General features: G+C 39.0%; 1 protein-coding gene across 1 annotated transcript; it reads right to left on the bottom strand.

The window, feature by feature from the left end:
- Nucleotides 1-1361: 1361 nt before the first annotated feature.
- On the bottom strand, nt 1362-10505 carry hsd17b3 (hydroxysteroid (17-beta) dehydrogenase 3). The gene is made up of 11 exons (XM_072387737.1): nt 10272-10505; nt 4503-4549; nt 4254-4329; nt 4060-4167; nt 3837-3904; nt 2712-2756; nt 2424-2458; nt 2215-2296; nt 2063-2128; nt 1825-1974; nt 1362-1727 (listed from the first exon to the last, which is right to left on the bottom strand). Exons 1-11 carry the CDS (start codon nt 10420-10422, stop codon nt 1593-1595), a joined length of 963 nt encoding a protein of 320 aa, XP_072243838.1. The 5' UTR covers nt 10423-10505; the 3' UTR covers nt 1362-1592.
- Nucleotides 10506-11779: the final 1274 nt, after the last annotated feature.

The following is an 11779-nucleotide window of genomic DNA, read 5'->3' as shown; positions in this document are numbered from 1 at the left end:
GATTTTTATTTGTTTTTATCTAGTCTTAAGTCATAATGTCCCTAACTAGCATACTTGTTTAATTTGATTCCTGTTTTGATTGTAATCCTACAAAAACCCTCCTAAATTTGATCATTTAAAAACTTTGCAACTTTTTATCTGCCTCCAGTGTTTCCTTACACAAATTCTAAAGTGTCTCAGCACTTATGATGTGGGACAAATCAGATCATTTTTTTATTCAAAGAGAACTTATTCTATGGATTTTGTAGGCGAGGCGTGAATCATCTGCGTTCGGGGTCACTCTGACCGTCCATTCCTCAGTCTGTCTCTTTCTCCTCTCCTATCCAAGGCACTATCTCTCATGGGGGAGGATCATTCATCATGGTTGTCTAAACACGCCGGTCCCCCTGTGATCGGTGACTCTTCTAGGTCAGACGTCTTCGCAGCACAAATGACTGCGTGCGTCTTCTGCAAATGTTTGTGTGGACAACACTGTACATCATCCTGTTTGTAGCAGGCCATCAAAGGCAGCTTTTCTTGTTGGATCTTTTATCAGCTACCAGGCAGAAGCTCATCAGCTGTCTTGTGTGTTGCTTTTGTGGATCAGACTGGTGACATATACCAGTGTGATCAAATGTTTCCTCCATCTCCAATGAGTGTAGATAATGCTGATAACAGTTGAAATTGTGTTTGATGTGTGCATGCATCTTTCAACAACTAAGTATGTGAACCTGAATGAACAGAACAGGGTGGTTCTTTCACTTCAGCAGATAAGGCTCCAGACTCATTATCACACATGTTCTTCTACAAGACTGATGATAACAGGAGAACTAAGCACATACTTTCCAGTAGCATTAGTGATATTAGTATCCGGTTGAGTTCTATTTTTCTACACAAATATGCAAAACTCACTTTAACTTGAAAATCATTAAAGAACATGAAGAGTGTGTCAATATATAAGCTAGTTTATCATGTCTAATGCCTAAAAATGTGTGGTTTAGAGCATCGATCGTAAAGGTTTGAGTTTCATTTTTTGATTTGAGATTTGTGTGGTTGCTGAATGAAATGTCAACATATTCTCATGTCAATATAGTCCCTTACCAATAACTGCTACCAACTAAGAGTGTAAGTGCACCAGCACGATTCCTTCCTATTATCAATGAGGTGCCACGCAAATTCAAAAAGAAGCAGAAAGCCAAGTTTCCGTTAATCTCACAATGATACTGAGCAGCTGGACTGACTGAGGGAAGCTGGGACAATGATTCACTTTTGTATCAGTAAATGGAGTTTTTACAACTGAAATATTGCTTCATTTCCATGTATATTTGGCATCATGTGGAGAACTAAATAATCTAAATGACATTTTCCTACAAGAACAATTAAAATAATAAAACTGCTTTCCTGAGGGTTGTCACCCATGACGCTACAAAAAGCTTGAAATGATTATGTAATTACATAATTATACATACATATATACTTACATGCATACACAAAGACATGCACATTTACAATGATGATACACATTCCTCATTTCCTTGATTATATATATTCACAGTGAGACAAATGTCTTCATATTACTGTTATTTTCTTTATTTCCTATTTATTTGTGAAGTTTATTTGTCAGAGATGGTTCTTGATGCAGAAAGGGATTCCCTTTGTCTCGTTTTCTTCTTAACATAGTCTTGTAGGCCGTGTAGCACAGACTCTGCATAGAGAAGCTTGAGTGGGATAGACTGCAGTAACCAACCCTGTATCCACAAACACAGACACATCCAGAGCCACCAGTCAGTCTCATGTCACAATAACTGACATTATTCAACATTTTCTTGTGACATTTGTGTTTACCAGAACTATGTGACAGACACTGCCATGTGTTTTGTCTCCGGCTCGCAGGTACAGCAGGGAACGTTTTACAAAGTCTTCCGGTGACAGGGTCACAATGTTTGTTTGTTGGTAGCCTGCCATTCGAGTGGAGACTCCAAATGGAGCCACTGTCTGAGAAAACAAGTTTGAAAGTTTCGTGGAAGTTTTGACACTTGAGGAACTAATTTCCTGTTTTTATGAGTGGAGAAAATCAAAGTACCTGTATAAGAATCCCTCTATCCTTGTATTCTGCTTGCAGACCTTGAGAAAATCTCTCCACAAACACCTGCAGGAACACAATTTAAAGAATGGGTGATCATGAAACAGAATTTAAGAGACCTGGAAATATATTTAGACCTGATCTGATCTTACCTTTGACGAGGCATAAAGGGTGTACAGGGGGAATGGAACAGAGGCAATTCCAGACGAAACATTTACAATCACTCCTTTTCTCCTGAAGAGATGGAAAAAGACAACAACTTTGGCCTCATATTTGTGGCAGGACACTCATTGTCAATCAGCATCATATGATTTAATTCAATTCAACTTTACATCTCATGAAGAAAACATGGAAAGGAAACCTGTTCTCCATGCCTGGGAGGATTATTTTGCACATCTGGAGAAAACAGAAGGTTTGATTTGAGATAAATGTAGACATAGTTTACTTTAAAAGAAGAATAGAATCGCCTAAACTATCCATCACCTGCACTAATTACAGGCACACTGCCCTCAGATCTGAATAGGTCATATTGTTCAAGATAATTCAAACTATGCATATAGATAACAAAAGACAGTGAAGGGTGAAACATGCTAATATGAACTGTAGCTATATGAGCTTTGAAAATGTAACATCACAGGCACACTCTTACCTTGACCATGGTTTTCACATTGCAGTTTATCATCTTTGTAATTGTCTGCAAACAGACATAAAGAAAGGTTCCAAGAAGGTTTGTCTTAATTGACATCAAGAGGAAAAATGATGTAGAGGTTAGGACTGGAGGTCAGAGGTTAGACTTATTTGTGGATCCTCCCCAAGGATCAAGAAGTAGGTAACATCTGATGTGAGACTAACAAGAGAGTCAGTGGTGTAGCGCTAATGAAGGTTTTATCTGGAGTAAAGTTTTTGATCTATAGCAACGCCGTGAAGCTGTGGAACACTAACATTTTTTTTATATATTGTGCATACACATGCCGATGTTCATACACGTGCACACAAATATGACTGATGAAACTGCTGTCTGCCAGATGAACGCAAACAGCAGCTTAATGTGGATGCAAACGATGTTGAATTTTAAGTACTTTATCTATACAACTTGCACTTAGCTTGCGTCACTTTATACCGGATGTTAGAATGTTACTCCACAGGCGCCTTCAGTGAGCGCTTGAGATGTGTCGTCACTATACGTATACGGTATACAAATGAAGGCATAGGCTACATGGTTTCTGTTCACAAACACCAAAATGTTAGTGGACTGGAGCTCCAAAACACAGCCCTTGATCACACTTAACTTGAGTTTCAGTCCACCAAATTTAGTGTTTATTTTCATTTGTTCAAATAAACTTCAGAATTGAGAAAGATTTTACTATTGGAATAGGTGGGAAAGTAATAAAGTTGCAAGTTTGAAAGAGTCAGTTTCCATGACCAGACTATGACAAGGATTCCTCCCTGGTTTGTGTTCCCTTACTTGAAGTTTGAGTTGTTCTTTTCTTAAATATGTCATCTCGTTTTGCCCCTCTGCAGTTACGTCTGTACTATGAGCTGATCTTCAATACACAAACTTTAAGGGTTTTGAAACAATTGTGGATGGAAATGCATAAATTATAATTGTATTTTGAGGAATCTTTTGATAATATAGATGAAATTATGACAGAAACATATCTTGAGGCTTTGCAGTCATTTTGGTGAGCTACAATTACTGTAAACATTGCCTTCGCTTGGTGTTTATAAAATATCACGAGACACTTTAAGTATTAGGTGCTGAGGTACCACTGACCTTGTCCAGCTCCTCTGTGTCAAGAAACTCACACGGGATGTAAGTAGGCAGCATGCCTACGTTGTTAACTGAGGTAGAAATGAAAGGAGAGGCTGTATTAGAGAGGGAAAAATATCTGAACACACTATTCAATCATATTTATATAACAAGCACATTGTCAATGTTTGATGTCTTTGGAAGCAATTCATGTCAAAAAAGTTCCATAAAAAAACACAAAAATGACCTAAAACTCCAACATTTAGGTCCTTAAGCTGCTCCTCAATTCGAGTGAAGACAGTCTCATCAGTGAAGTCCATCACTATCACTTTGACCCTTTGCCCTGTGGTTTCACCTGTAAAGAATGGAAAAGTAACTATATGCTGCAGTCTATCCCTGTACATGACAAACAGTTTATGGCATAAAACAAGCCAATTATACCTATCCCCTTGGCCACCTGATCCAGTGTTGCTTTGGTTCGACTCATGATAACTACGTTCATTCCACGCTCAGCCAGCTAAAAGCAAATGATATGATGGTGGAAGGGAGGGAAAGAATGATGAGCTCAGAAGGAAAACACCGCTCATACAGCCTTTGTAGTCCAGGTGTAGAGTCTCAGATTTTAGTTTAATGTACAGAAATGTTCATGGTACATGCAAACACAAGCAGTGCTGTTTGACAATGACTTACTGCAAAAGCATAAGCTCTTCCTATGCCCTCTGAAGCACCAGTCACCACTGAAATAGAGAGATTGGAGTCAGAAATTCATTCCATCAGTTTTTCTGCCGTTCCCCTTCTAAACACAAGGGGCACTGTGTCCCACAGCAGCATTCATCCCCGTGCTGTGTCAGACAAATCTCAGGATTGTGTTTGTATTTGTTTACACTTCAACCCATTCTGTTCTTACACACTGTGCTAAGACATCATGTTCCCCAGTTCCGATAAAGAATTTGCTGAGAACAGACAGAAACAGCATGTGTCAGAATGCTCACTGCTCTCCCATTTCCTGTTGACCCTGACTAAAAAGATCACAGTCTCTTTTCTACTCTTGACAGCCTGAAAGTGATGAGCGTCCGTTTCTTCCGTTTGTGTTTCAGAAGTGATATTTTAGATCTTAAATGTGTTGTGGGAATATCTGAAAACTAGACTCTCTTCATCGTGTCAAATTAAATGTTCCAAGCAAATTAGGAGAAAAATGTGACTTTTCTTAATTTCCTCCTAGAAGAACATGATACAGTCATAATAATGTTACATTGGTATTTTGATTTCATTATGATTGTTGTGGGCTTTTGCCTCGCTAAGTTTGGCATAAATTGGCATGAATTATATCAATCTGGATGCCTATATTGTTTGAACTTTGATTTGTTGCTATCTTGAACAAGGGTTTTGGGTACAAATAACTCCTGCTTGTCTATTTTAGCAAATGGCCATTTTGGCTCCAGAAATGACCTGTCCCTGGCTTACACTTTGATAGCTGTCGCTGAAAGTAACCTCCAGCCTGTAATTTGAATAGAGACTGATAAACATATCTGTCTGACTCACATGACAGTACAAAACCTGCTAAATGTTTTTAGCATTTGGTGGCATTATCTATTGGCAGTTCCAGATTTGCAAACAATAAAATATTTCACAATATCTTATTGACCATTTATCATAATTGAGGCTGGATGCTTGCTCTTATAGTATTTGCCAAGGTGCAAAGTGCAAAATTTACCTGAGATTAGTGCTGCCATCCTTTTATAGTGAGAGTGGTGAATTATTTGTCATGTTAAAAAAAAATCACAGGTCAAACATCTTTTGTGAATCCAATCTGTCCTTTTAAAAAAAAGAAGTTGAAAGCATGATCTGGATGATTTACTGGGACAATGACAGCAAAAACATGTCAGCATTATATTTTTGTGCAGGAGCACAACAAAACAATATTCCTGTGACGTCTCCTGCATGATGGGATGACAACAATACATCCTGGGAAAGGAAAGCTAAAGATGTCTGCATGCCCCTTGAGCTGAGTGAGAAAACATGTGAGTTTTGTTTTTGGTAACCGTGTGACTGTTTTCTGGGAAACCATTAAGTCAACCCCTAAAAAGTCCCTCTTGAAGAAACCTGGGCATGCTACAACATTCTCTTCTCAGTACAGTGTCTCACATTACACTTTGGCCCACAAATGAGTGAAATGTTAGTTGTTTGACAGCTGCAACAAAGCAGCATTTTCTTTTTAGAATAAGAATTGAATCTAGTCCTCTGATTGTGTCAAATATGTATTACAATCTGATTTCTCTAAACTTGCAAAAAAATGTCAATGTTGTGGATGACATTAAGTTGCATTAATGAACTTATGATGCTGTCATCGATTGGTTGACAGGTCTTCTTTTTCAGTTTTTTTAAAACTATCATATGACATCAGCATTAGTGATGCAACTAAGGTTAAAAAAAGGAAAAAAAATACAATTCACAATTAATGTATGGGAACTGCACAGATATGCCAACAGGCAACAAACTGACAACCACAAAGACACACAAAATGTAGACAAACTAGCAAGATACTCAAACCAATGAGTGAGAAATCCCACATGAACACAAATAGATGTCAATAAGCACCCAAATGAAAGTCACCTCTAAGACACAGGCAGCCACCACTAAATGTAAAGTGGCTGCCAAAAAAATACCGAACAGAGACCGAAGACAACAACAAATAGATCCAAACCTATCAAAAAGAAAAGAAATGAGTAAATTCATAAAATACCAGAAAGACAATACAACTGACCTTAACTGATGTAAAGTGAAAACAATCAGATTCAATACCAACAGCAGTGAGGGAAAAAGGGACTTCGTATGTCGTACTTAGTGGCCAGTAGTCCCATAGTCTCTCCATGTTTCTCTTAAGTGACAACATCTCATCAAACAAATGCTTTTTATGACTTAGCCATTTGATCAATGTTTTATGCTCTTCAGTCACTGCAGTTTGTAACTGTGGTCATGAGAGCAGCAACAATCTGAGTAACATGCTGATTTTCTCCAAAATTCTCATTAGGTTTTTGAAGACAGTGTTTCAGAGGAGATGCAATGCATTGTAAATAGTAATATATTTGGTCAAAAATTGATTTATCTGTAATTAACTGAATTAGCAAGAAGGTTTGAATTTCAATTGGGTCTTTAGTGGAGTTCAATTTTTCTCCCAATGTCTGGATGGCTTTTCTCTGGGGATTCATTAACCAAAAAAAGAGTGAGTGTGCATGGCTGTTTGTCTCTTTTCTCTCTGTGTTAGCCCTGTACAGGGTGTACTCCAACTCCTGCTCAAAGATAGCTGAACAGGCTCCTGCTCCACTGCAAAACTGATTAGGATGAAATAGATATGGAAAAAGAAGGTTCAAATGAATTAATTAACTGAATTGAATTGAACTCAATTTCACTGAAATGAGCCCACAATATGCCCCCAAATGCATGCAATGCCAAAACACACATCAACACCGCACTGAAATTCCCACTCCATTCCTGCAAGCGCACCAAGCCATTTAACCCTGCCTCCATGTGATGCCACGCTCTCTACAGTGATTAAGAGTAGAAATTACTTAAACTTCCTCCTCCTTGTCTTCTGCTCTGCTTCTGCTTCACATCTCTGATGTCTTTTTTCCAACCCCTCTTGATCAGAGGCCCCATTTGGGGCACCACCTTACCACCTAGGCCCCAAATAGCTTAACCAGTATCCCCTACAGGCAAACAATGCCTGGCTGTGGTGTTGTTTTGAGATGTGAGCTTTAGGTTGGGGCTGAGCAGGCTGCAGAAGTTTTCCTGGGCGGAGTCTGGCCAGTCTTAAGGTTTCCTGGTGTCTTAAGGACGAGGAGGAGCAGCCAGTCTTCGCCAGATTGTCAGCATCCTTCATGTGGTAATCAGGGCTCTCTTGTGACAAACCCTGAATCCTAATCGAATCTTTGTCTTACCTGTGTTTCCTTTTGTCCCCATCTTCCTCCGCGGAACTCTATGCTGATTCTTATCAGCGGTTCAGTCCAGTCTGTTTCCTTCATGTCTATCCCTGCAGAGATATGTTGAAGAACTCACCTTCATAACTTACCTGCCTGCTTCCCCTCCTATGGCTCAGTTCCTCCTCACCACAGCCAGTGCCTTCTCCCTAGGAAGGAGACTTCCGACCTGACCAGTAAGGAGAAACTAAATGACGTATCCCAGTAGATACACCTGGAATTCTTCAGGGATATAACCAAGCTTGGATTAACCTACCTCTCTAGTTTCTCAGAGGTTCGACCACCCATCTGGATCACTTCCTTGACCAAAGGTTGACCATCATTCCTCTTACAAAATAAACCCCTTTTACTCACTGTTTCTGGTGTTCTGCTTAAGTCCACCTTACCTGGGCTCTCATGGAATTACATCCTTCAGATGCAGGAAACAGGCCTCACTTTCTCCTTTATGACTGTCTTCTCAGCCCCACTTTTGCTTTAGAACTTCAGTTTTTGTCAGTTTACGTCGTGCTGTCTACTGTGGGAGTGTTCCTACATAGTCTTACAAGTATCTTTAACTACACATGTCTGTGTTGTCCTGATGCCGTTGTATTATTCATAAACATGGAAGTTACGACGTTGTCTGGCGCAGACATTTATTGGAAATCTTATGGTTTCTGCTGGAGCTCAGGTTGCATGCAGGAACAATTCATCATGACACATCCATGCAGAGAAGCATGTTGATCAATACTGTGAAGAGAGTCGCGGTCACTTCTTATTCCGCGGTTTGAAACTAACTAATTCAGTTCAAAATTGATAGCTGTAATTTCAATGGGTTCATACACAATACTGGTGTAGAGTAAATCATAGTGTCGTCAGAGTAGTTATATACATTGCAAGTTTAATTGATTTTGATACCCTTAAGGTGTCAAAATCAAGTTACTGATGTCTTGATTTTGACACCATTCCTGTCTGTTCTAATTTTTCTTTTTTATGTCAGCATTGTATCACAATGGGGAGCACAGAAGCTGTGGGTACACCAGGAAAATTTTAAAAAAGAAGTTGTTTTGGCTTAATGGTCATAGAAGTCCCTATTGAAAACAGTTATGTTTGTCTACTCTACTCATTGTCCTGCAAATCTTCCCACAGTTCTTGCATGCTGATTCACAATGAGCTGACTGTGCTTGTGTTCACAGCAAATTCTTATCTAAAAACAAAACTAATTCAAACAGAACTGAACACAGCAGGGGAAGCTGCCAGTTTTACATCTAAATGAGACCTATATCAGGCCCAAGAGCCATGTACTGCAGTCCATCTTCTTTGACATGACATGAATGCTAGAAGACCGTAAAGATATAAACATTTGAAATCCTGCAAATACCATCTTGATAAGGCGCAAGGCAACGGAAAACGCATGGTCAATTACATTTCTGTACTGGATATGTTATTAACAACTGACACACACACAGCAGCATACAACACATCTTAGACTAATAAGAATTGGAAAAAAAAAAAAAAAGAAAAAACTCAAGTTTGAAAGGAACACAAACTCAAGCAAATGTGGGTTTTTTTGGTTTTTTTTTAAAAAGAGGGATGGAAATTGTTCAGCGTAGGACATACTGTTCTGGTGTTCTTCCTCTGTGCTGGATTGGAATGAGAGTGGGCTTGGAAAGAAAGACCAGCCTAGTAAACTGTGTTTTTCACGAGGTGTATTTTAGCTCTGTGAGAGACTGAATAACCTCTTTAGGAGATGCCAAAGGAAATAAGCTGGTGAAGTTGCTGTGGGACCAGCAGGGGAATTTGAATAAGAGACGGTCTGAGTGGCCAGCCAGAACTCACTGTTTAATGGTAGTTATCCCAAGAGTAAAGTGACATTGCTCACATATTTATAGGAAAACTACAGTGCAGACTGTCTTGCTTATCTTTCTTAATCAATTCTGTCAACTTACCCTGAATGCACTTAATGTTTATTGTCATAAGCTTTCTGTGCTCAAAATGTTCCTTCCTTCTTCCCTGTTGTGCAGTTCTTCTTATTTAACCATACCCACATTGATAGCAACTATTTGGCAAGTGAACTCAAAGTTGTTGCACAAAGTAATTATTAGATATTACTTATAGATATGAAAAACTGGCATCTGGAGGAAAGTCACAACCTGCATTTTCTGTCTTAGTATGAAACAAGTTCAATCCTGTGTAACAGTGGAAGTTCTAAACAAGTCTGCACTGGAAAATCAGTTTTTTGACACTTTGACTGCCAACTATTCCCCATCTGTCAGTGACCTCGAGAAAAAAATGCTGTTTGTGGCACATTTGAACTTGTACATAACACGATACTCGTTTTGCACATTGCAAATGCATTTACAAATACAAAAATGAAGTGTTAAAGCTTTAATTAGAGATGTGACAAACCTCCTATTCATTCTAATAATGCATAGACAATTAACCAAAGTCTTAGCATTAGTCACAGGTCTGACTCAGAGCGCATACATACAAACACACTGCTCACCTGCCCAGTCTCCCATAGAGGTGAAAAAGGCTTTTGGCAATGGAAACCACAGTTTTGGAAAAAGCATCCTACTAAAAAGCACCAGTTTCACTCCATAGTAAACAACAAGCGCGATACCAAGAGAAATGAAAAACAGCTCCATCAAATCCATAATTTTTCTTCTCTAACACTAACTGGTTTAAAGCCTCTCTGAATTTCTTGCCTGCTGTGAAGGAATGTTTTCAGTCCAGTGCTTAAAAACTGAAAGAGGGAGGGACTCACCAGCCAGAAGAACTCACCAGCCAGAAGACACTCCCATTCCAGAAACATTACACTACACACACACGCACACACAAACGCAGACACACACAGAAAGAGTATAACTCTGCACTGCATGCAGACATGCCTGTTATCGGTCAATCTTCAAATCTACATTTATTTTCCATTTTCTCCATCATTTGCATACAATACCAATTGTGAAACATATTTTTTCTGTAAATTTGTTTAACACCTATAGATCAAAATCTCCCATTTTCAAAGTTTTCTGGACCATAATTCAGAAATTCGTAAAAGCTTCTTTAGTGGCAAAAGCAGATTGACTTTGGTCGGTCTCTGCAGAATTTGCATGCCTGGCAGTTTATTTCTTTCCTCCTGACAGATCTGGTACATATTTGCCAAAATGGATGTGAAACATTTGTGAGCTTTGGGTATCTCAGCAGATGTTCACAGATTTGGCCTGAAGTCATTTTAGGTGTGTCATAGTGTGACTGTTTGCTCTGGTTCATTGTAATGTGATCTGTCAGTGCAATTCCAGGTTGCATTAGTCTGGATCAGGTTTTCAAAAGGGACTTTTTGCATCTATTCTTTTTTTTTCTTCTTTTTTAGGTTCTTTTAGGTTTTTGAAGACAACGTTTCAGAGGAGATGCAATGCAATGTAAATAGTAATATATTTGGTCAAATATTGATTTATCTGTAATTAACTGAATTAGGTCAGCACTGTCACTTCACAGCAAGAAGGTTTGAATTTCAATTGGGTCTTTAGTGGAGTTAAATTTTTCTCCCAATGTCTGGATGGCTTTTCTCTGGGGATTCATTAACCAAAAAAAGAGTGAGTGTGCATGGCTGTTCGTCTCTTTTCTCTCTGTGTTAGCCCTGTACAGGGTGTACTCCAACTCCTGCTCAAAGATAGCTGAACAGGCTCCTGCTCCACTGCAAAACTGATTAGGATGAAATAGATATGGAAAAAGAATGAATTAATTAACTGAATTGAATTGAATTCAATTTCACTGAAATGAGCCCAAAAATATGCCCCCAAATGCATGCAATGCCAAAACACACATCAACACTGCACTGAAATTCCCACTCCATTCCTGCAGCCACACCAAGCCATTTAACCCTGCCTCCATGTGATGCCACGCTCTCTACAGTGATTAAGAGTAGAAATTACTTAAACTTCCTCCTCCTTGTCTTCTGCTCTGCTTCTGCTTCACATCTCTGATGTCTTTTTTCCAACCCCTCTTGATCAGAGG

Source organism: Leuresthes tenuis, unplaced genomic scaffold (assembly GCF_036924035.1).
Source record: "Leuresthes tenuis unplaced genomic scaffold, fLeuTen1.0.hap1 SCAF_6, whole genome shotgun sequence".
In the NCBI taxonomy this organism is placed as follows: domain Eukaryota; kingdom Metazoa; phylum Chordata; class Actinopteri; order Atheriniformes; family Atherinopsidae; genus Leuresthes; species Leuresthes tenuis.
The sequence above is the reverse complement of the archived record's forward strand: the minus strand, read 5'-3'. Positions and strand labels throughout refer to the sequence as shown.

Coding starts and splice junctions, on each gene's coding strand:
- hsd17b3 (XM_072387737.1), bottom strand. CDS start 10,422: ATGGATTTGATGGAGCTGTTTTTCATTTCTCTTGGTATCGCGCTTGTT. Junction 2,459..2,711: donor ATGTGAAAACCATGGTCAAG/GTAAGAGTGTGC, acceptor TGTTTTCTCCAG/ATGTGCAAAATAATCCTCCC. Junction 1,975..2,062: donor ATAGAGGGATTCTTATACAG/GTACTTTGATTT, acceptor TTGTTTTCTCAG/ACAGTGGCTCCATTTGGAGT.